The following is a 26,194-nucleotide window of genomic DNA, read 5'->3' on the forward strand; positions in this document are numbered from 1 at the left end:
TATCTAAACCCCATGCAGAGCTCAAAGATAAAAATGGCATATTGTGTTTAGATTTGCTTGTTTAGCATTATGTTAAGAACACAGTAAAAAAGTTACAATAGGAATCAGATTTGTTTGCATTTTCCCAACAATTGCATGCTTGAAGAGTAAGGGCGGTATAGTTTCACACTAAAGGCACTATTAAAATGTTTTATTATTATTGCTGTTTTTAGATATGTCAGAAAAGTAATTATAGAGGTGTGTATTTCCAAATTAAGATTAGACTATTACATTACAAAAGTATCTAACATTTGTAATTAAATAAAATACTCTAGTCTCAGTCCCCCGTCTGATCTCTCTATAGCATTAAAGAATGTAGGCAAATGTATAGCTGTCTACCTCTGTATCTCAGCAATCCATGTCCACGTCTTGACAATAGATTCTTGGCTGTCTCAAAAAAATACATTTGAGAGCCATATTTGGTGCACTCTTTCAACTGAAGTTGAAGTTCAGTTGAAGTTTTATGTTACCTAGAAAAACTGGTTACTTTTACTCTTGCATTCTCACTGTTTTATTGGAGATTACGTAGATGCAGTTCTTATAGGGATTTTCCTTTCATATCAAAAGGCAGTCAGTCTAACAGCAAAGGTGGCACAGAGACTTTGGGACTTACATCTCAATAGTGCCATTTGTCTGCTTACATATGACACAACAGAAGTGGTTACTAAGGGTTTTCTTCATGAAATATATTTCCAGGCTTAGCAGCTGAATAACTAATACTGCACGTCGGTGGTAAACCAACCACCTAAGTCCTGTCCACTTGCCTAAGTCCTGTCCACTTGCAATCTCTTTTGCTCTCAGAGGTTACTAGTGGTTTGCAGGCAGTTGAGGATCTTATTTCAACCATCTAATTGTCAATAGGCTTTGGATAATCTGCATCTGAAATTGATGTATATTCCTAGGGCAGTGATGGCTAACCTTTTTGCCATCACGTGCCAGGAGAGAGGGGGCGGGGGAGGGTCGCGCGCGCACGTGCCCACGTGCATGCGTGCGCAACCCCCCCACTCCTGGCACATGATGGCCTGGTAGGCCCGTTTTTCTTTCTTACCTGGCTCCAGATCCTCTCTGTGTATCTGGGAAGGGCGAAAACAGCCTTTCCCACTCCCTTGGAGGCCCTACGGAGGCTGAAAGGGCCCATTTCCCAACTCTTGGTGGGACAGGAAGTGACATTTTTTGCTGTCCCCAGCCTCCAGAACCCCTCTAGGAGTCTCTAGGAGCCTCTCTAGGAGTCTCTGGAGGCTGGGGACAGGAAAAAAGTCACTTCCTGTCCCACCGGGAGTCGGGAAATGGGCCCTTTCAGCCTCCGTAGGGCCTCCAAGGGAGTGGGAAAGGCTGTTTTCGCCCTTCCCAGATACACAGAGAGGATCTGGAGCCAGGTAAGAAAGAAAAACGGGCCTTCCCCACCCCACCCCAGGCCCTCCAGAGGCAGGAAACAGCCTGTTTCCCTACTTCTGGTGGGCCCAGAAGGCCCGAAAATCAGCTGGCCGGCGCGCGCATGCGCCCCAGAGCTGAGCTGGCATGCCCACTAATATGGCTCCGCGTGCCAACTGTGGCACACATGCCATAGGTTCGCCATCACGGTCCTAGGGTATATAATTTTTCAGGAACATCATTTATTTATTTATTTATTTATTTATACGATTAAATGGCTGCCCACTTTATGTAAGGTAGCTCTGGGTGATTGACAACAATAATTTTGCTCTCCCCCCCAAAATCCTATAAAAGCAAAACCTGATGCTATCCAGTCCATCTAACAGTATAATTCTCAGGCTTCCTCTTATCTTGTAGGATTCAATCTGAGTCCAATCTGTGCATACATCCTAGAGATTGAGAAGTTCCCTGAGGATGGGCTCCAGCATGAATCCAAAAGCTTAGAAAACAAACCTCTGGTCCCAGTGACTGATTCAGATTAGATCCTGCAACATTATCCTGGTGTCATGAGCAAATACCGTCAGAGACACAATCTTGCAAATAAACTGGTCTCATACCATGTAACATCTCATTAGGTCTTAAACCAATGCTTTTTTAGTTTTTCAGTTCTGTTGGTGGAGGTCACTAGCTTTGAATAAATTAGCTTTTAAAAGCAGTACTCATTGGTTGTGTTTCTGCAGAAGGGAAAGTTGTTACTCAAAGTTTTAATTGGGGTTTCCACCAAAAAACACATTATCTATAGATAGTTCTTGACAAAGATCTGAGCAAGTGTAGAACCTATAATTGTGAATGTTCAGATGATCATTCAAAGAAAGCCTGTTATAGGTAAACATCTTGTTCTTTCAATATATAGGATGCCATTAAATTTCTTCTATGCAGATTTGCTAATCATAAATTCATTGATAATATCCCAAGATCACATTCTGTTTTATGATACATAATTTTCTTTAAATTATAAAAGATTTTAATAACTTTAAAGACTTATTTTCAAAATAGCATATTGTTCTGAGTATCAATAATAGGCATGTTAGACTATCATTCAATATAGATTTTGGCAGGAACGAGTATCTGTCGTAAATGGGGAGTTAAGAGAACTGGTTGATTGTTTGGAATTCGTGGTATCTTTGCAATACAAGCTACCTCTTAAACCTGAATTCATTTACTCTTATGCATTTTCATGAAGTTGCCATCCATTCTTTTTAACTTCCACTTAAATAATTGTTTGCTTTTACCTTCAGAATATAGTTATTTCATATGTCAATTTCTTTTAAGAACTGCCTGAGGTTCTCTTAATTGAAGAGGAAATACAAGAAACAGAATCCTGGGCCAAGCCTCTAGTCTATCTTTGGCAGAACAGAATACCAAATTTTACTGCTGAAAAGGAGTACAATGCAGCTGTTGCCAAGTTGGAACCCTATTGTGCCATTTGCACACTCCTCAAACCTTACTATAAGGTAAGGAAGTTTTTATTTGAAAAATAAAAGTACAGCTACACAGAAATTTTAGTACTTTCAAAACTATTTTATTGTGAAACTACAAAATATCTATTTATTCTTAACATGTAAAGGTTTGAAAGGTAAATACAACTCCATCCAGCATGTCAAACTAAGTACTCTAATTCAAGAGAGGTTTGTGAAATCGTAATACATTAAAAAAGGAAGGAAGTGAGAACTTTGCTTCTTGCTCTTAGCAGTGATCTTTGTTGCTTAGTTTCATGATGTGACAAAAGAAATAGAGGGGAAATGTTGCACGCGTGTGTGCGTACACATGTGTATGTATCTAAATCAGGAGTATAATTTCATTCTTAGGATATTCCTCAATGTATGTGTAAATAGGCACATACACCCAAATTTAAATAATAAATACACATTCCTTCTATCCTGGATTTCCTCTTCCATTTATGAAAAACTAATTCTCATATCAAGCTCCTTTCCATGTGTGCATAAAAAGGAAAGATTAGATCATTTTGTAATTTTTTAATAAACTATATTTAAACTTTTAAAAATTAATAACGTTACTTAAATATAAACAATTATATTTAATTTTTTAATTCCAATTTTACATCCAGATTTGGTACTTTCCTGCTTGCTGTGGATACAAAATAATACAAAATGATTTTGTATTATTTATGTTGTTTGATTTATTACGTACCTCACAGAATAGGTACTTTATGTATTGTATAAATCATAAAATCAAATAAGATATAAAATATTGATCATATCTTAAATCCCAGCATAAAGCACAATAAGAATGTAGTCTCACACATGGAACTAAAACAATTAGATCAATAAGTTATAAAAAAACGTTCTTCTACTGTTTACATTGCAATTATTTTGACTGACTCTTAATATAAGAGTTCTTCAGTTCTTCATTTACTATAGCTTTGGCTGTTCAGATATTAATGATATCTAATCATGGATAATAATCTACTTCATCATGTTGCTAAATAAAATAAATATCCACTTGGGTACATTGATATTTGTGATATAGAAGGCTTATGTACTCTCTGTGTTGCATATATTGTACTCTCTATATTGTACTTATCATCCTTAAAGTTTATCAATTTATCAAAAGGTGAACATCACATTGGTAGTTAATTAATATAGCCTCCATTCTTGACCAGAGCTTAGATCGTTCTTTTGAATCTGAATCCAATCTAGTATAACTATAAAGGATGATATTCTTGATTGTACACTTCATGAGACAAAATTTCCAGGTCTTAATTGAATGCTCCCTGGCCACAGCAGATGCAATTTTACTTTATAGAATAATGCTTGATGCTTCCCTCATTGTCAATGTACTGATTTCTGCTCTTTTCTTATTTTACCAATGATAAAAATTAATAGTAAGAACTGAATTTGGTGACAGAAAGAAGAAAGATTTAAAATAAGTGCCAAAGTGTGCTTCAACCTAATTCTAAAATTAGAAGCAAAACTTCTAATTTTACAAAAAATAAAAACTTCAAAAATAAATGGCATTGAATGTAATATTATTATGAATTATGGAAAATTTACAAAAACAAAAGAAAATTGAGTAAACTTCTTTCTATTTAAAATTATTTTTCAGGCTGATAAACCTAATGAAGAAATATATGCCTGGTCAGAAACAGAACAAAAAGAAATATGTATGTCTAATGAAAAGACAAAACCACTTATTCCAGAGATATGTTTTATTTATAGCGAGGAGAATACTGAAAACTATCCATCCAATGGCTTTATTGAAGAAGATGGGACTAGTATACTAATATCCTGTGCAAAATGTTGTGTACAGGTCCATGCAAGTATGTATCATAGCTTTACATTCCACTTTCATTTTGTTTGCATTATTCAGCTAATCTTTGAGTAACTACAATAATTAATCTATCATTATTCTTGGAGGAAATGTATGATGATATAGAACTCATTTATATAAAAAATGAAAGGGCCTAATGCTGGTGAAATCAGAAAATGGGTTTAAATATTCTATAGAGCAGAAATAGAGCATGATTTGAATAACTGAGCTGTTGTCTTTATATGAGTCTATAATTCTACTACAATGTTTTACACCATTACCTAAAAGTTTAGGATTTGATTGAATTGCAGCATTACTCATTACACAGCGCTGGCCCTTGATCATAGAACATTATTGCTATAGTAGTCAAGTAGTAATTTTATCACATGGCAAATATATTGGATTAATAGGCAAGCTTTCATAGTCAAAGAATTTTTAAAGACAACTGTTTTGAGGAATGAGAACTGTTGCTAAGATATATATTTCACTTGCATATTTTTGAGAAAATGCTTGTTCTTCACTTTCTTTAATCACAGCATACAAATCTACTGTCTTTTTTTAAACGGTTCAGTTACATGTTACCTCTTTAGCTAGATAAATAACAAAGTGCAAAATCCATTGTATCATTTTTGCTCCTTCATTATAGGTTGCTATGGTATTCCTTCCCATGAAATCCACGATGGGTGGCTTTGTTGTAGATGCAAAAGAGGAGCCTGGACAGCTGTAAGTTATCAACTTCATTTAATTGTTCAAAATCCCAACTGACTAAATCTTCAGATTATATGTGACAATAAAACATAAATGTATGTATCTCAGAATCAGCAAATATTTATTTTATGAATTTAACATCTTGTTTTAATTATTATTGTTCAGAATGAATTTTTTATTTCATTTTGGTATATGGTAAATAAAGTGTATAAATTAACAGCAGCTGAAAAAAAAAATCCAAATACTGAATATCTTGATGCTAATAGCCATCAGAAATTCCTCTCATTATTTGTTGTCGCAATGCTGCTGATAGCCAACTAGTTCCAAACTGTAGCTAATCAACTGAGGCTTTTTGATACCATTCTTTAAATTGCTGTGGACTGCACAAGTTATTTCAAATTTGCTCAATATTCCATCCAGAAAGATTAATGGACTGCCAACAATTTATTACCTCTCTTTGTAGCTAGATGAACAGACTGAAATTTAAAATTGATATCAATGAAGGGTAAATTCTAAGTTCATAGGTACAAGGCAGGAGACTGAAATCCTTTGCTGAATACATATTATACAGGTAATTGGTATATAAAAGAATCATACGGAATATAATGTATGCCCCAAAATAGCAATAATTTGAGATCTTTCTTTTCTATTGAGATTTCAGTTTTATGATGTAAAGGTAATGCAAATGTTTTCCATGTTCTTCTATTTTAAAAATGTATTTTATGCGGGATTTGGGGGGATGCTAATGTACTTTTAATGAAAATATTTATGCCTTATGTTTATGTTTTCCCATGTGTGGAGTTGAATGGTTTCAAGATGCATACCTCTTACTCCTTGAATACCTTTCTTAGGTTGTTCCAGTGTTAAATTTCTTTTCCTGCAAGAAATGCTCAATCCTTTTATAATTACTGGTTTCTTCTAAGAATTCAGTTTATTTTTATGGTAAAGTCAACTGGATAAAACCAGTAATTAAAATCTTCAGAATAATTAAGTTGTAAGTGTAGAAGATAAAACTACTGAAATTTGAACCATCGTTCACATTTAGAGACAATATTAAGATATAGTGGCACTTTCAATTATCTCAGGTTAGTGGAGACATTTCATGAAACTAAAGGTGATTAAAGGGATGGAAAAATCCCAAACCCAGTGTGTGTTGAGGGAACATTTTATAAACATGATGCATATAAAGGGATATCAATTATTCAGAAATATATGTGTGCTACCTTATTATTTTATTTTATAACTGCTAATAAATTCAACATGTAGTACAGTTGTCCAGAATTTACCATTCATTTTGTAAAATTGACATTTCTTTCCACCTAAAGCTATTGTAGCCTTCCCAAGTAAACTAGACAGCAAATAGGACTAGTGAAGTACCTCTACTTTATTGCAAGGCTACATTAACACAATTTTGCAAGTTTGATTGTACAAACTTCCTACTGTCAGTTTTAACTACTTGACCTATTAGGGCAGGTCCTTCCTAAGTTTCTTTCTCTGACCATTAAGCCATTGAGGGCTTCTATCTCTCTGTTTCCTAGACAGAATATCTTCCCCTCATTCCCCAAGGTCATCCATACATTCTATTACAGCTATGAAAGTACGCTTGAAATTATATTTACTTATTTGCTTATTTGGGTTTATGTGCTGCTCCACTCACGTGTGACTATTAGTAGATAACATTACCCCATCCAGTAATGAGATTAAAACACTAACTTTTTAAAACAGCATTGCCTAAAAGTAACAAGAAACAAGCAGTATTATTCTTGGCGCAGGAAAGAAGACATTGCAACAGATTTCCCAAGGCCCTCTGAAAAAACATTTTGAAAAGCCTTAATGGCCTATTGATACCGTAACAGTTTTGGATACAAGTCTGATCTCTGAGGAAATACTGTTCCAAGGGAAGGGGGCAGTGACATGAAAGGCTGTTCTTGAGGTCTCTCAGATCTGGGTGCTCAGTGAAAGATGGCAGAAGGCAGCCTCAAGATACCCAGATCCTTAGCTAAGTTGTTCCTCGTAAAAACTGAGTAACTAAAAACAACACTGGGCTACTTTTAAAAACTACTTCATTTTACTTATTAACTTTGTATCTATAATTTTTCGTAACATGTTTGTAAATTACTTCCAATGTATCCTTTGTCCTACACAAGTTGGAAAGAGAAGCATTAGCAATTAACTTTGCAATAAATGATGACTTTGCCTCAATTCCACTATGGAATATATTAGTATTTTTCACAGCAATTTAATTTATTTTTCTTTAATGAAAAGTAAGAAGTAGACTAAACAGGTTGGAAGGGACAATAATTCCTTCTAGCTGTTGGTAAAGAACAAACAGAAGGTAGCAAATATGATGTGTATATTAATCAAGGCAGGCAAATAAAATGGCAAATGCCAATTTAGAAAAGATTAATACAAAAATGGTGAGTCACATATATAGCTAGTTCAGTCTTTGCTTGGTGAACTGCTATTAAAATGTTCCTAGAGTCCATTTCTGAATCTGTAATATGTTTTCGTTTTAGCAGGGTAGGCATTCTTTCCAGGCAAAATTGAATTTTTCTTCCCTCCTTGCTGGCTACCTGATAAAATTGTGAAACTTCCTTATCAGGCAATCAGAAGTTCTAGGACTTATGAAATTCCTTTTGTTACAGCTTCTGTAAGAGTTGTGGGTAGGTTTAGAAAGGAGGGGGAATGGCAGAAATCAATTCCAAGAACTGACAGTGTGTCTTTTAAGTCAGAATGTAATTATCAGTTTAGTTCAGTAAACAGAGATATACAGCTCTGCTGCTCTAACAAGAGTTTGTCAGTTTTCTTTCAGCCAAGGAACTGACATGGCACCTTTTAGCATTAATAAGAATGATGATCATGAGTTTCCTTGTGTAGGTAGCTCGGTTATGTTTAGAATGATGAGGGCTTCTCATCTAATAATACCTACACATGTATAATTTATGATACAGACCTATAAATGGATAAATGTAAGAGTAGGTTTTAGTGATGGAACCCAAAACTGAACTGTACATATAAGCCTTGAGCAACTCTATGAACAACTGTTTCACAACCTATGTTCCAGCAGAAAGTGAAACCTTGTTCACTTTCACTTTCACAACCTCAGTCATAAATCAGAAAATACATCATTATATTTGCTTATGGAGCCATAAATCAGGCATCAGCCTTCCATCTGGGTTGCAGGGGATCAGGCAGTAGCACAGGAGTAAAAGTCCAAATACAAAAGTCAAGTTTCAGTGCAGAGGTAGGAGCAGTTCAAGGATCCAGTCCAATAGTCAAGAATTCATGCAACGTGCTTAATTCATATAACGTTCAACACTGCCTGATGTTGCAAATGTTCCTACAAAGTATCTCCACTCAGTAGGGCCCTTAATATCCAAGGCTTCTTTACTACTGGGGTCCCAACCACCGCAAGTGGTTATTCCTTTGCTTTGCTATTATCTTAACCTCTATACTTTGCTGCTGGCATTCTCAAAGCTTGGGAGGCCTTCCTCCAGCTCCAGGTTAGGAACCTCTATATCAGAGAGAGGGGAAGGCAGCATCTGCATTGGTTCTTCTTTGGTTCACAGTGGAGCTGAGGTTTTTTGTTTTGTTTTTTACTGAGGGATAGTCATTCAAGGAAGAGCAGCTGCCTACCATCTCATCCAGTCATTAGCTCTGATAATTTATCACATCTGTCTACTTGTCCATTCTGTTTTCATTAATCTTGCTAAGTATTATATTTTTTTATAGTCAGTCCTCCAATTGAATCGCTGATCATCTCAAGCAAGCAATAATTCTTTCATCCAGGATCAACCAATTGATTCTTCTTGCAATTCATGTTGCTACTTTGAGTAATTGTCACTAAATCCCTACTATGAAGGCATCTGCATTCTGTCTCTTACCCTTTTGCAGTGTCCAGCTTTTACTACCACATGTTAACGGTGATGGAAAATTGCTGCTTTAACAATTTTGATCTTGACATTTAAATATCTTTTTCATTGACTTTGTCTCTAGGATTTTTGTTTACTTCTCTTGCACACTGTCTACCTTTATTCTTGAGTCCAGAGATAGTAAAACGTAAAGGTAAAGGTTTCCCTTGTTCAGTTATGTCCAACTCGTGGAGGGTGGTCAGCTCATCTCCGTTTCTTAGCCGAGGGAGCCAATGTTGTCCAAAGATACTCATGTAGCCAGCATGACTATACACTGAAGTACACAGAATGCAGTTACTTTCCCACCAGTGGTATCTATTTATCTATTTGCATTTGCATGCTTTCGGACTGCTAGGTGGGCAGGAGCTGCAGCAAGTGATGGGAGCTCACCCTATTGTACTCGGGTCTTAAACCCGGACTGTCAACTTTCCAGCTAACAAGCTCAGCATCTTTAATGCTGATCTTTACTTCTCCTGCGCATTGTCTACCTTTATTCCTGAGCCAGAGATAGTGCAGTCTACCATTTTCATATTTTTGGCCTCTGTTTCGATAATCATTCTGATTAATATTATCTTTCTCATCTTAAAATTCAACTTCACATTTTACTTTACAATTTTATTTTCACTTTAGATTTTATGTTTGTCATAAACTATTGTAAGTGTGAATTACTTGCATCTAACTAAATGCTGCCATCAGCCTATCTCCATGTACTGGCATTTTGGCCTCACGTTCTGATTCAGCTTTTATTTCTTGCTATTGTTACAAGATATTGGCAATACAAGTTAAACAGATACATGGATAATATGTATCCTTATCTCACTTCCTTTCCTATTTTGAAATATCTTGTTTTCCCAAACTCTGTTTTTAGTCTAGTTTTTCATTCAATGTAGATTTCCTTAGAAGAATATGTATGGCACACTAAGGAATATTTATTTCTGGCATCATTTACATAATCAAAGGCCTTGTTATCACTAACTTGGAAAAAAAGTAATGGGTAAGGGCTCTGTGATGATCATGATCTCATGACACAAATAATAATTTTTTTGTAAGTACTCAGATTAGATATAATTCAAGTTGTTCAATATGTCCCTGGTGCAATGATGTCATTATGTGCATGTCATTTTAATATCCTCATAGCTTATTACAGATATTACTATTATAGTCAGAAAAGTACTTTTATTATCTTGCAGTCTTCATTATCTGTCCTTTTTGATTCTGTCTGTTCATTTGATATTTTACTCTATGTATGGCTCTAATTTTCTTTTTAATATTAAGAAATGCTTTGCTTATGTGAGGAATTATAGAACTTGTTTTTTTTGTATCTCCTTCAGTATTAGGCATATATTATGATTATAAAAATAAGGTTTTATGTATGATAAAAATCATACATAAACAAACAAAACCACATTCTTCCAACTTCTAGACTAGACATATTTATTGGCTTAGCACCATTAGCTTTTTAATTGTTTCTTCTGAAATCCTATTTATCAACTGTTTCAGAATAATATTTCCATCTTTTTAAATTTTGCCTCAGATATCCTTTATGATTTACTGTTTATTAGTCTCTAATTGCAAGTACCCTTTTAATTTCTCACATATTTTAAAACATACTTTGTTTTCCTTCCCTTTTTTCTATTCATTGGCATTCTTTATCAAGATATCTTTTTGTATCTTTTTTGCATGATTCAGTCTTTGCATATGCATCTTGTTGTCCGAGGATTTCTCTATCTTTTGGGGGAAAGTGGCTTCTCTTGTTATAAAATCTATTTGGATCTTTTCTTATGAAATTTTGGGGACAGTTTTCTGGCATATCTCCTCCCTTTAATTTTCTAAAATATTTGATATAGTTAATAATTCATGACTAGTTCCATAATGAACACTAGAAGTATTTTGCTGGACTTCTATTTTGAATTATTCATTGATTTGATTCCACTGTTACCCATGTGGTAATGTCCAGTATAGAGTTTGCTTTTATGTTGCTTGAAACAGGTGTTAGCAATGAACATTTACAAGACTCAATTGACTATGTCTAGTTCTTCAGTTTCTCCAGCTTTTGCATCCTAGTTATGCAAAGTACCATGCTCTTTCTAAATGGTATTTAGCACATGTTCTAATCTGCTATAGAATTCTTCAATTTGTATTTGTTATTATATTTTGAAGAGAAATAATTTAAAATGATGTTAACATTCACTGGATATATACAGTATATTACAGTATATGTGGTATGTATAATGAAATGCAGTTAGTCCATACTGCCTTTCCCCTCTTTTTAGTTCTTTTTAGACCTCCAGAAAGGTATTTATGAATAATTCCCTTCACTACTTATAGTCATCCCCACAGTTATTCTTTTTAGCAATACTCACAATCACTCAATTTCTGCATCATTCAAGATATTTTACACCCCTTCAAAAGATTATATGCATTTTTATTTATGTTTGCACTATTTACTATGGGTCTGCTAACAATTATTGAAGAAGATGAAGATATTCTATATTATCCACCTTTGGTGTGGGGCTACTTTAAAGAAAATCAAGGGGAAGAAGGGAAAAGAATGGTCCTGCTTTCATCTAGAGAAATAAAAGAACTCAACAAGTTTAATAATTCATCTGTCCTGTTCTTAAAAGTAAAACTATATTCACCCTCCCCCATAGCTTCTTGATTGAGAGGAAATGCCTCATTAATCTTAAACATTTTGAGCAGAAACTACTAATAAAGTCAGGAAGAATAATGACTAATAATTCAGGGAACAGGACATACTCTAGTATGTAGCCCTGAATTTATCCTTCTGGCAGTCTCTTCAAACATGAATGCCTTCATTTTATTTATAACGCTAAATGGGAAAATAAGAATTCTAATAATTTATGTTAAAGATTGAAAATCAGTAAATGTGTATAAATTAAATAACAATTTTCTATGGTTTTCTCATACTAAAATATTTAGTATGTTTTCATAATTCTGAGCAGCAAATGTATAATGAAGAATATAAACTGGAAGTCTATAGCTGATAACATATTCAGGACTTACTGTAGTTCCATATTGATGTTATCTAAAGTGTGTTCCATTTAACGCATGCTTCTGAAAAAAATTAATATTAGATGTCTGGTATATTCCAAAGAAATCACTGAGGAATGGATGGTTGGTACTTCCTCTGATTAAGTGCAGTTTAAAAGAATGTGTGGATATGTGTTCATCTCAAGTTTTTCTTATACAAGGTTTCTGTTCTCTTTTAAAACCAGCTTGAGTCATTTGTGATGGCTTACCTGTTTTCTAATACTGAGCGGCTGTCTTTTTAACTGTTCGATTGTATCATTGCAGCTTTGTTGTATTTGCAAGAGGTCTTTTGAGTCACTTTGCCTACAACTCCTGGGATTTTCTTCCATCCTGCCAATATTTAAATGTTAAACCAAAAAGGAATGGACTTCCTTCCTTCCTTCCTGTTTTGTTCTGTATTTCTGTGGAATAAGGCTAAAGATATTTTGTTTCTCAAGAATCTGGAGTGGCTCAGCAGGCAGGGCATTGATTGAATGCTGTTCTTTATATTCTTCTCCTTGTCAGCTGGGGAAATACTGATTGGCCTAAGCATGTTCTCAGCATTTTCAGGCTGGTACAAGTGAAGATGATTGAAAATTGGCTTCCAACTGTTGATTGAGAGGAGTAGAAACACTGTTGTATGGAAGTGCCTTTTATTTATGTATTTCTCATGTTTTGACTCCCAAAAGCTTAACTGATGACAAAATTGGCTACCTTTTTGGGATGTAAATTTATTTTCTATGCATAATCCTGATAAGCAAGACTTGTATTCTAATATTTTATAACACATTTAACTTTTCCTAATTTTGGGGTTTATGTTAAAACATTGTTTTTAGAGGAAAAGTTACACTTTTTCACTTTCAATTTTTCTAATGCTTTTTTAAAAAGTCTGTATATGAAATTTGGGGAGAGGGAAGGCTGAATACCAAAAATGTTTTGGAATATACCTTTGATTGTCTATTGAGCAAGGAAATACAGATATTCTATTTTGTCTTGAGACTTCTTTGTATACAATTTTAGCATTGTATATTATAAAAAAAATCTCTGACTTAAATTTATCTAGCTGCAATGGTTAATCATACCAAAATATCTAACAGATAATCCAGTTTATAAGATATGCTTGGTGTAGTTTTTACGGTGACAGAATTTTCATAAAGCAGACATGCTGAGAAGTATGCCTTGCTAGGTTTAAAATGTCAATATTTGGCATTGTTTCATTTAAAAAATGGCTACTCATTCAATTCTTCACCCATACTATTTTTGTCAATAATTAATTTGTAAGTCAGGAGTCCTTTCTTCTTATACTTACTGATGTAAAATCCTCTTACCCCCTCCCTCCACCCTTCAGCCAATGAGGGCGGTAATATTGCTGCCTTCCCAGAAGGTATTATGGGTTATTGGGTTACTTTCAGGGAAGTTATTTGTGGGTTCCTATCTATCCTTTCTCCTCTTTCTAGCATCACCTATCAACAGGATGATGCACAATCAACTGCTGTCTTGACTCTGTGGTAAGCAGGATTCAAAGTTCAAGCTATCGTTTTCATTATTTCCAAGATATATTGCCTTGGATGATTATCAAGACAGTGGCATTTTTCCCCATATGAAGCTTTATTTCTTATTCTCATACCACTTCAATCCCTAATGAGAGAAAGAACAGGTGAAGTTCTGTCTGAAGCCTCAAAGCTTATTTTTTTTACCTACTAGAGATAGGCTGATGAACATTTCTATGGAAACGGAAAGGCAATTTGCCAGGTGTGGGGGAAGTAGTCCTTTCCTGAAGTATAAATATAAATAATACATGCAGATTCCCACTCCCTCCCCCCCCCCAAAAAAACCCCAATCAGACCCAAAGGGGAACAATTCCTGGTACCACTTCAGAATTTATGTATTCAGAATTTATTTAGAAAATTCCTCTGGTTTGAATGAAATAATTAAGCTGAGGCTAAATTTGAGATCTACTTGACTAAGATTGGAAAGGGAAAGACTTAAGGAAAGATCTGTATTAAAACAGAAAATAGAATCGATTGCTATGATGCTTTAAAATTGAAATTTGGCTTAATAAATAACCACATTTATTAAAAGAGGTTCTGCTTAACTTGGCAATTTACCAATAATCCCTGCCATGTTCCCATTTGCCCTTTCCCCCAATTGAAATGCTGGAAGCCACATTAAGTTTTATACTACATTCCTTTTCCAAATATCTTCTTTTGTCAGTGAGATGTTTCACTGGTTGCAATTGTTTTTTCTGCACTGCTAACTATCCATGGAAGTCTGTATTAGTCCTGTTTGGTTGCTGTGCAAAACCAGACAATTATACAGGTACAAATGACAAATTCGATAATTCCTCTGTAGAACTGTACTAGCAGATCCTTAAGCAATCTGAGCTTCCTGAGTTGATGCAGGAAAAACATTAAGGATGATTCCATTAAATGTAATATCCATCTTTCTCCAATTAAAAGTTCATTAAAATTATATTTGAAAAGGTTTTTAAAAATCAAACAGCAGTAATTATGTAGTTACCCAGTTGAATGATTTCCTTCAATGTACAGGTAGTCTCATTTAATGACCTGTCTCTTGATGACTGTTCAAAGTTATGATAGATCCAAAAAAGGTACTTATGACCTGGCTATGAAGTTACAATTGTGCCCCTCACCATACATGATCTTGTTCTCCATTGTAGTGGAGACAGCATCCAGGAATGGGTAGTCCTTGTCTGCTAGCCAATAGGACTAAGTCTGTTAAAGCTGCTAGGACACGCCTACACTAACAGTCCCCAACTTTTGACTCAGTTCTAGCTAACGACAGACGTGTTTTTGCATAGGTCTACCAATTGCTGAATTGCTTCTAGACAGCTATACTACCAACTTGACTACTATACTGCCAACTTGACAGCTATATCACTATCGAATGCCAGCGTGAAGAGCTTTTAGTTTGAGCCTGCTGAGGGCCGCTCAGCGGCAGGTCAGATTACCAGGAGGTGATTCTGACAGGGCAGCGAGCTTGAGCATTGCTCACAGAGCTGGCCTGGGGGAGCTGTCTTCATGCTGCAGCTGCCATTCGCTGAGGGAGCGCCCAGCTGTCAGGCAAGCCTAAAACTGTCAGCCTGACAGCCGACAATCGAAGCCCACAGCACCGAGTTTTTTGAGCCCCTGCCTGTTTGCAGGCAGGCATACTCTGATAGCTCCAATTCGCCACGATCTAGGCAGTGGTGCCTTTCTCATCTGCTTGGTGGGAAGGCTTAAAATGCAGTCGGCGGTAGCTGCGGGGAACGGAAAAGCCGCATTGCCAGAAGATAGCCCTGCACTCTCTAGCCAGGGCAACGAAGCTGCAGGTACCTCAGGACAAAGACCTGCGACCAAGAGGACCACCGCTAAGCTCTCTAAGGGCTTGTGGTCCTCCAGCAAGGGCTCCAAAGCTGCAGCATGAGAAGCGGTGTGCGGCCAAAAAGCCTTTGACTTGGAGGTGGCTAGAGTGCAGAAAGAGACAGATCACAGAAGGGAAGCCCCTCAGACCCAGCACTAGGTCAGTTCCCGCCATTTAGCTCTGGAGCCGTTGGAGCTGTCTGATGTTTTTGGCAACCGACTCCCACCAGTATTGTCTCCAGATGGTGCTGGAGAGCAGTTTTCTGCTCCTATCCCTAATCTGCCCAACTGTTCAAAGTTATGTTAGACCCAAAAATGGTACTTATGACCTGGCTATTAAGTTACAATTGTGCCCCCCACCATACAGTACATGATCTTGTTTCAGGTACTTTGTAACCGGCTCACATTTATGACTTGATGCAGCATCCTGCAGTCACGTGACTGCAGTTTGTAACATTTTTTGGCCAATTTAACAACTCCATGATTTGCTTAACAATCACAGTGATTCACTTTCTGACCATTGCAAAAGCGGTTCTAAAACCAAGTCAGGTCATGTGGTAACATGTTTAGTGACTGCAATGACTTAGAACAGAAATTCCAGGCTCAATTGTGGTAGTTAAGTGAGGACTACCTGTGTCATTAACCTTGAACCTGTAGGCCTTCAGAAAGGCAATCAAAACCTGGCTCTTTCCTCAGGCCTTTGGGTCAAAATGAGCAGAGCTATAGTATATTTTGGTTCTGGGTGCCATGTATTGTTTTAGTTGATTTTTAATTGAATGTGTTGTTTTCTTTTGTATTTGTTCCTTGACTATTTTGTACACTGCCCAGAGTCACATCGATTTGAGTTGGATGGTACATGTTCTAAATAAGCAGAGGGGAAAAATGATTGTATATTTATATATAACTGACATTTTAAAAGCCTGCACTGGAGAAATTAGTGTAACTAACAATGACATTAAAGAAATTTGCACTTTTAAAAAGCTGGTCTGCAATTTGTTAATGTCTATGCATATTAGGGGAAGATTCATATAAAATCTTCCTCTGTTAGTGATATTGGAAACAAAATTTCAAGTATGCCCATGGATTTTTTAAAAAAAATCTATTTAGAAACCTGGATAGAATATGACCCTGTAAACATAGATGATAAAATGGATTTAATTTTTATTGGTACTAAGTACTGGTGATAACATAGCTCCTTTTCTTGGTATTAAAATCCAAGGATGTTTTTAAAATTGTAAATGAGTGTCCATTGGTAATGACATGAGTGATGACATTTACTGCAGATAGGATAGAATTACTGTGATAGGGAGATCAAGGAATTGGAATTCAGGCTGCACTAAACGTAACCTCCTTTTTTCCCCTGAAAATACTGTTTCAGGGTATTCCTGGATTCATTTCTGAACTTGAATACTGACGTTTTGACTGTGGCTTAGATGGCATTGTTATGCTTAACCATAATATATCATTCCTATTCCTGAAAGTGTCAGATTTTGCAGATTGATTAGTTATGTAATTATGTTTAATTTAATTTGAATTTAATTTTATCAGTTGAATTATGTTTCAGAATGCTCTCTACATGCAATTTGGAAACTTCAGAAGTTCCAGAAAGCTGTATAGAAATAATTGACAGAAAGCAGTGATATAAGGCTCTATTGTTTAAAAAAACTACACAGCTACTAGAACTGTGCAGAGACTTTGAAAGAAGTGCTTTGCAATACATGGAAATGAATAGGAATCATGTCTGGATCATAAAGCAGCTGCATTGTTTGCAGGGCTGGAGCCATTGCTTTGAAAGCTGCTCCCACCTGTGTCCACTTCATGCCATGCATAACTAGCTACCATCTGTTTTCAGACATGATTCAGAGTGCTGGCTGTCATATAGAAAGACCCAAATTGGTGCTATATGACAAGGTCTAGTAAAAATATAGAAAAGAACTATTCCCAGGCCTGGGAACTCTTTTGCAAAAAGGTCAGAATATAAGTCAAAAGCATTTTTATTTCAGCAGATGTTGTACATAAATGGATTTTGGCTGTTGGGTTTGAAGTTTAACTTTTTTGGCTTTGCTGTGTTTACGCTTACATATGTAAGTGGAAATTCAAATAACTTTATTATGGTCATTAAATTGCATAAGGGGATTGGCATCTGAATATTCAAAATTAAATTGTCAACATCAGGGTAATTAGGAAAAGTAAATACAAAGAATTTTTGCTAAAAGGCAATATTAAATTAAAAAATATTGATGTTTGCTGGGTCCTTGGTCTCTCTGAGCTTGCTTGTTCTCCATTGTTTGGTGGAGACAGCAGCCAGTGTGGGTAGCACTCGCCCAGTCAGCTGAAGGACTGAGTCAGCCAATAACGTTAAAGCCCGCCCTTGTTGCTGGGCAGGCCCAGCTTTTGACTCAGTCCTTTCAGTTGATCAGGCGTGTGGGTTACTGGCTCTGTCTTTCTATCTCCTTTTCCTATTGCTAAAAATTGGATTTATTTACTGGTTTTGACTTCGGACTGCTGGACTACGTTTTCGCTTGTGTGTACCAGTATTTGGACCTTTGGATTGATCGACTACGGCTTTTTCTCCTTCCTGATCTGCTTGATCTGACTGTTGGACGTTGTGAGTGATCCCTGCCCTGTTATTTGTCCGTGGCTAAAGAGAAGCTCCATTTTCCTTGCTGTCCCCTCTGGGGGTTGGGGGGGAATTTTCCCCCCTTCGTTGGCTCGTTTTAAGGTGCTTTAAAGTCAGTGCTCCTTCCACCTTTGCCTCCAGCTTCAGAGCGGTGTTTTTGCCTCAGCGCGACCGCGGCAGCCATTTTAGGTCGCATTTCGCGCCGTTACCACCTCGGAGCTAATTGAACACCTCCGTTTCGCCGGTTTTTTGTTGTTTGTGGCCGAATTTTTTGCATTGTTAGCCGAGTGGGTTGTTTGGAGCTGAGAGACTACGTTTCACCTGCTGCCCCTATCTGCCGCTGCTGCTTCGGCTAAGTGACTTGTTCCTGGTTTGCCTGCTTGCCTGCGCCTGTCAATCAACCTCCCGCTTCTGTTATTCAGTGGGGGAGCCTCATTCTGCAAGGATTGTGGAACGCTTGCTCCTGTCAGCTGGGCTTCGTTCCGCTCCTCACCAGCTTTCTCTGTGTTTGCGGGGATCTCTAGTGGATCTTTTTGGCCGTCTGCCATTTTACCTCCTGCTAATTGCGGTGGTGGCCATTTTGACTGTGACATTGACTCTCGTGTGGAACTGTTACATTCTTCCTGTGATCTGACATTGACTACAGATAGTGTGGAGCGTTTGCGCCCCCTCGCCTCAGCCTCTACTGCCCCCTGGTGGACATTTTACGCTGCCTGACTTTCTCATCTTTATTTGAGGAGCTTTTACGCCCCCACTACCTTTATTTGAGGAGCTTTTACGCCCCCACTACCTGTTACAGCGGAATATTTGTGGAGTTTTAACGCTCCCGTTTTCTTGGATTACTGTGTTGGCCGGGGCTAATTGGTGGAGCTTTTCATGCCCCCCCTCACATACCTGATTGAGGCCTTCTTTTATCATTGCAGCTATGCCAAAAGCACTGGCAAAATCTAAACATGGCCGTTCGGCCAGTACTGCTGCTCAAGACCAGTCTCATTCTGGCTCCCATGATAGACCTGCGGACACGGCGGTCTCCAGAAACTCATTACCATCGGCTGATCCTTCGCGGTCTCGTCAGAAAAGCCACAAACACAGCGGGGCCTCGAAGAATGAGCAGCACAGAGACAAAGTCTTAACAAAGCTCTGTGACAAAGCGAGCGCTAATATTGCTGCAAAGGGTGTGGTTTCCACTCCAGTAGCTGACAACCCGCCTCCTGAGATTATCCAAATTATTTGCTTTTAATATTTCTGCTGCTAAATGTAGATTATGAGATGTAATGTTCATCAACCTTACCTATCAAGAAAACATGAACACTAAAATCCGACCTTTACAAAATGATTAACTGTTTTTTGTACAACCCATGTCAATGTTTTAATCTTCAGTCTAAATGTGTTCATTATATTAATTTTTGTGAGTCCCTATCACAGCCTATTATGTTTAATCACTGCAGTTTGCTATTTAAGATAGTTAAAGATGGGCGAAGATGGTTTTCAAACATATAAGTTTTTTCCTTCAAGATACTGATATGAAACTTGGTACATTTTAAACAAATATTTTAGACAGTTATAAGGTACTAAGATATACCTTAATGCAGTGGTTCTCAACCTTTTCTTCACTACAGACTCCCTTTAAATACCTTTTGTAACCATGGCCATGTACCCCCAAGACTTAACTCAAGATTTAAATAATATTTCTTCAAGCTTTTGGAGACCCCTTGTGTCGACATTGCAGCCCCCCCTGGGGTCTGCAGATCACAAGTTGAAAACCACTGCCTTAAAGTCATCACTTTTAGCAGAATGAAATCAGTTGGGGAATACTTAGGCTGGTGCTCTTATCTTTTTTAACAACTATTACAACTCTGTTTGTAGATCAGGTTTAAGAAAAAATAGGATCATGCAATTTTTGCCATATTGTGGCCACATATACAAAGTTCTTAGAAGGAAGTACATTCCATTTCTCCCCCCCACCCCCCAAAAAGCACAGACTACTACTTATACAGCAATGATTTGTCTTGACAGCGATTTCTGATTTTTTTCCTCATTCAGCCACCAGAAGAATAATTGACAAAAAAAGATAAATCAATTTACTGTGAGAATTATACTTTGCCTCTTTTTTGTTCATTTTAATAGACTCTCTCCACATTTACACTCCATAAAATTCATAGCTTTTAATGAGACTATTTAAATTGAAGATTATGTTCAGATATAATCACTATAGCATGTGCTTGATGAGGAAATAACCTTCTGACCTGATCAGATAAGATGTGCTTGTAGAGAAAATGAAATCTAGCCTGTAGCACTTGTCTAGGGGCACATCTTTTAAGTATACTTATCTAACAGTGATAGCAATTACTAAGGTCACAGCTTTTTGTCAGGAGCGGCAGAGGTAGGTTACCTTATACACCATTATCCGGATATGTAATCTGACAGTGCGCCTTGCATGTGTACTAGATGACTTACATTATTTAATAAAGGAGAAACTTACATTGTTATACAGTCATCCATAAACATAGTCACTCAATCCACCTTTGTCCTGCTTTGGCTGGTACTGACCCATTGATTCTGCTTTCCTGAAAACATTCCCAGGTTGCTAAAATATAGATTGTAGCCCAGTATGATCTATGTTGATTGCAGTCGTACGGTCCTGATTAGATTAGTAATATTGCTACATTTGCACTTTATGTTTTTAATATATATTTTCATAGTATTATTAAATTTCATTTTGAACCTTCTAAGCAAAGCCTTTTTTGTAGAAATCTTTGCTCAAGTCAGGGGTGGGTTCTACTTATCTTTACTACAAGTTTGTATTGCGCCCGCATGCGCAGATCACCTATGATGACGTCCAGGTCAGTAGGTGGAGCCTCCCACCGGTTTTACTACTGGTTCTTGCGAACCTGTCCAAACTGGGGGCAACCCAACACTGGCTCAAGTATTCAGAAACAACTGAATCAGCTCATTTTTCTCAGATCTTCTACCAATAATTATACTAAGGGCAAGAGTAAATTTTACTGTTAAATGTCTTCCTCCTTGTCTGTCTTCGTTAGGAAGAGGCCAAATTGTAAATTATTGTGCTTATTGTTACACTTACTCCTGTGATTTACTGATTTGTTCTTGCAATCCATGGTATTCTCCAACAATTAAAGACTTTTCTTTTTCATTTAACCTTTTTGATGGTCCCCCTTTCACAGCCATGTTCACAGCTAGGAAAACCCTAGCCAATAACAATATACTTTTGTTGCTTGTGAATATTATTTTAATTTTACTGTATATTATTATTCACTTACTCATTTGTTCTTGACAGCAGACTTATTAATCACTATTTGATTGTCTTTTGATCCCTACCCATCACAGTTCCCTTCACATGCATCTGTTTCCCAGACCATTCTTTATTCATGTCATTGAAAACTTATGTTATATACAGGAAAAGGACCAGTGGTGGGATTCTACCGGTTCGCACCGGTTCAGTAGAACCGGTTGTTAAGTAGTTAAGTAGTTAAGCAGTTCGGAGAACTGGTTGTTAAAAGAAATCTCCTTGTGTTTTTTTTCCACTTTTAAGGGCTAATCCTGTAAGAAATTACAACATTCGGTGTTGTTTCCTAGCCTAATCTTTATTGCCCTGCTCACAGAAACTGCCTCTCCAGCAGTATGCCCAGACTTACTGTCGCTTCTGGTTCTGGAGGTTCTCAGAACCATTTTTTTTTTGCTTGACTTTCTTAAAGGGGAATAGTTGTTTTAAGCTTTTTACACCACTGTTGGAGTTCTTCCAGCCAGGGTGCAATGATCAGCACTTTGAAAAAATAATTGAACAACGAAGCAGAAGCTTTTAATGACAAGGAACCAAAATGAGTGACATTCAGCAAGGCTTATTGGCTAGCTAGAAAGATTGACATTCAAACGTGAGTTTATATATCTTTTCTGACATTTGGTCTAAAACTGGTTTTTGGTGAAGTTTAATTCTGTGCTTGGTGATGTTTAATCCTGTGTTTAGTGATGAGATAATTTCCCCTATTCAGCTTTGTTTGGAAGGAAAATGTTAATCACTGTTCCTGAAAAGAAGCAGGTTTGGAAATCTGATTAGTTCCTGTGTCTATTTGTTCTGGTAATTGGTTTAACAAGCAACAGATACTCTGTTTGCTCCTTGTTTCTTTCTGGCGATCGTCTTTGGCCGAGGTTGTAGAAAAAATGCTTTTAAAAAGCTCTGACGATCAGGCAACTCAGCTGGGATCGTCAGAGCCAAAGAGGTTGTAGAAAAAATGCTTTTAAAAGAAAAAAAAAAAGTTGGCCATGCCCACCCAGTCTCATTACCCCCCCCCCCCAAGCCACGCTCACAGAACCGGTAGTAACAAATTTTACATTTCACCACTGGTTAGAATCATCATACTATTACCAAATACCTTCAATGTTTTTTTTTTTTTAAAAGAATCAGCTTGCCTCTTGAAGGTAATGCTTTTTGTAATGTTTAAACCAGCAGTGAAATCCCCCCGGTTCTATCTGGTTCGCCAAACTGGTAGCGGTGGCGGCTACCGTCATTACGTCAAGTTTTTTACCATCTGTGCATGCGCAAAAGGTTCTGCACATGTGCAGAAGAGGTGTGCGTAGCACACATGCACTCCTGTGCGCTCCTGTTCCTGAACTGGTAGCAAAGTTAAGTGAATTTCACTGCTGGTTTAAACAATACTGATCTGTCTTTTTTTTACATCTCAATCCAGTTGTTTCTTTCACTTTATCTCCTTTCTTCTCATCCCTTTTCTTCCAATACAGTTTTCCCCCTCCTCACTGTAAGCGCATCCTGTTTTTCCCCCTTCTTTTTTGCAGTTTCTACTTGAAGGAGGGAAGGATGCACATGTTTGTATTTTGTATTTCTATATGTGAGAATGGCTTATGTATGTGAGAAAAAATGGTTTGTATTTGGGTCATCAATTAAATTTATAAACAATATAGCTTAATATAAACTTAATTTTAGTATGGCTTTTTTTTGGGGAATGAAGTTCTAGCAGATACATTCAGAGAGAGTTCATAGCAGATTCATTCAGAGAGAGACAGACAGATATGGAGACGAAGAGCCAGAAGAAATCTAATCCTATAAGTAGTAAAAAAATGGCAAATGTTTAACCTGTAACAGAGAAGACTAAGGGTGATTTAATGGCTGTCTTAAGACATCTGAAGGATGATCAAAGCGAGGACAAAATGGACTTGTCAGATGAAACTACAGGGAAATAGATTCAGTATAAGTGTTATAAAGAATTTTCTAGTGGTAAGAGCTGGCAACCAGAGGAATGGGTTATTATCCTTGGAGATTTTCAAGCAGAGGCTGCATAGTACAGGTAGTTCTCGATTTACAACAGTTCATTTAATGACCATTCAAAATTACAACGGGATTGGAAAAAGTGACTTACGACTGTGTTTACACTTATGATTGTTGCAGCATCCTTATGATCATGTGATCAAAATTCAGATCCTTGGCAACTGACTCATATTTATATCGGTTGCAGTGTCCTGGGGTCACATGATCACCTTCTGTGACCTTCTGATAAGCAAATTCAATGGGGAAGCCAGATTCACTTAACAACCGGATTACTAATTTAACAACTTTGATGATTCACTTAACAACTGTGGCAAGAAAAGTTGTAAAATGGGGCAAAACTCATTTAACAAATGTTTCACTTAACAACAGAAATGTTGGATTCAATTGTGCTTGAACTATCTGTTCAAGTGTCCAAAATAATTTAGCAGATTTAAGTGTAATCTTCATATATTATAACATTTAACAAACATTTGTACAAATCCTATTTCCAGAATGTCATGTGATTTCTCTACTTCCATCAATTTTTTTGAGGAATCCAATTAAATATATTTTAATATCTCAGAAAAAGCACTGAAAGCCATTAAAACATTTTTATTTGTATTATGCTGTTTTATGATGGTAAAGCTAAGATTGAGATTAATTATTTTTATCTTAAAATCAATTATATAAAGTTTATTGCAGTTTAAGGTTAATTCTTCTTCTCCTCTCCTCTCCTCTCCCCTACCCTCTCCTCTCCTCTTCCATAGGAATGTTGTCTCTGTAATTTGAGAGGTGGAGCACTCAAGCAAACTACTGACAAAAAGTAAGTAACTTAGCTAATAAGTTCTCTCTATGAAATCTTTATTATTTTATGAACAATATTGAACTTTCAAAAGTATTACCAATAGTTCAACTAGTTTATGAGAGGGCAATCCCATACACTAGCTGAACTGGCGTTGAATTAAATGCTGACTGGAATTGCTGGGATATGTAATTCAATAGCATCTGCAAGTTTCCTCAGTAATTTGCTCTCTGTGACAAGCACAATTTGCACGAGAATTTAAATACCAGTTTGAAAATTAGGGTAAATGTAGTATAAGAAGCTCCATTCAGTTTCAGTTTCAGTTTCTATCAATGAGAATTGGGACATCATGTTAATGAAAAAGTATTCACAGATGATCTTCGTGACAAACCCTGTGTGTATTCTCTTACTTCCTCTCCATTTTTAATTACAAATCATTGCTATTATTATTTATTGCTTAAATAGTTTAATAGTTTTTAATGTTTGTAAAACTCCCAGAGTTGCCTCTTGACAAGATATGCAGCAAACAAGTCTAATAAATAGAATAAAATAAATAATTGTTTTTTCTTTCTCAGATATATTATTAGTAGAGAGATTAAATCAAAATATAACTATACACTGCTTTAAATTAATTAAAATCACTAATATTACCTCAATATTTTTAAAAAACTAAATATGAATTAAATTTCAAAAACTGCATAATTGATAGAACTGAAAATAATCAAAGGGAGAAAAAAATTAAATCGAAATACAGTACTTTTATTTGATATGTCTACCTGAAGGTCATATTTAAAAATGAATTCAACACTTCAAAATATTTAAAACCATGATCTTGATTTACATGCAGTTTTGGAAATGTACAAAAATAATTACATGAATTTTTCTTTTAAATTTTTTAATGTTTGTATTTTTTTTGTCTTTGCATGCATGTACTTTCTATAATTTTATAGGTGGGCTCATGTCATGTGTGCAATTGCTATACCTGAAGTCAGGTTTGGTAATGTCACGGAGAGAACACCAATAGACACAAGCAGGATACCTTTGCAGAGATTGAAACTGGTGAGTAATATTAATATATAATTTATGGTCATAAGACATAGCAAATTTTACAAATTATTATATAAACAATAGATGCATTGCTGTATTTTCAATGAGTATACCTTAAATTTTGCTATAACTTATACCTTAAACTAGCAGACTGGAAGCATATACATTCATCTGCAAGATTATAACATGACATGGTATAGTGTTTTTCTTTCTTTAGTGTTTTACCCTTTCTTGCTTTTATTTATTTATTTTGTTCCACTACCAGCTATAAAACCCTAAAATTTTCTTATCTTTCTAAAATAGGTAAGTGGAAGTATTTACACAGAGGAACTATTTTTCCAGCTATTATTGCAGATAAATTTGCTAACTGTATATCACAAAGTTCTGCCTCAGCAAACATCAAGTGACAAGTGTTCTTTGGAAAATATTCTTGGTGCTACTGTAAGACCCAGCATCGAAAGTTAGTTAATGCATGGACAACAAAAACATATTGTAGAATTAACTGAAACCTTGTAGAACATTTGGGTATGGTTATTTATATGTCCAAATAAATTTATATTATATTACATAACATAACATACCCAATTGTTTATATGCCAAATCGTAGAAAGATCAGGGAATGGATTGGATAGGAGGGTTGATTTTTATTTGAAAGAGGATGTACAAACAGATGTACTAAAGGCATTGGAAGGC

At 36.3% G+C, this 26,194-nt stretch overlaps 1 protein-coding gene across 7 annotated transcripts in view; it reads left to right on the top strand.

The window, feature by feature from the left end:
- Positions 1–26,194, top strand: part of KDM4C (lysine demethylase 4C) — a 230,819-nt gene that overhangs the window by 155,567 nt on the left and 49,058 nt on the right. For all 7 annotated transcript variants that reach the window (XM_087886203.1, XM_060690502.2, XM_087886199.1 and 4 more), the window contains 5 exons: positions 2,743–2,924; positions 4,537–4,750; positions 5,387–5,463; positions 24,420–24,475; positions 25,405–25,513. In XM_087886203.1, the coding sequence (XP_087742329.1) occupies positions 2,743–2,924; positions 4,537–4,750; positions 5,387–5,463; positions 24,420–24,475; positions 25,405–25,513 (638 nt within the window). The remainder of the gene's footprint in view (positions 1–2,742; positions 2,925–4,536; positions 4,751–5,386; positions 5,464–24,419; positions 24,476–25,404; positions 25,514–26,194) is intronic.

Source organism: Pantherophis guttatus, chromosome 2, assembly GCF_059756535.1.
Source record: "Pantherophis guttatus breed Tessera chromosome 2, ASM5975653v1, whole genome shotgun sequence".
NCBI lineage: Eukaryota > Metazoa > Chordata > Lepidosauria > Squamata > Colubridae > Pantherophis > Pantherophis guttatus.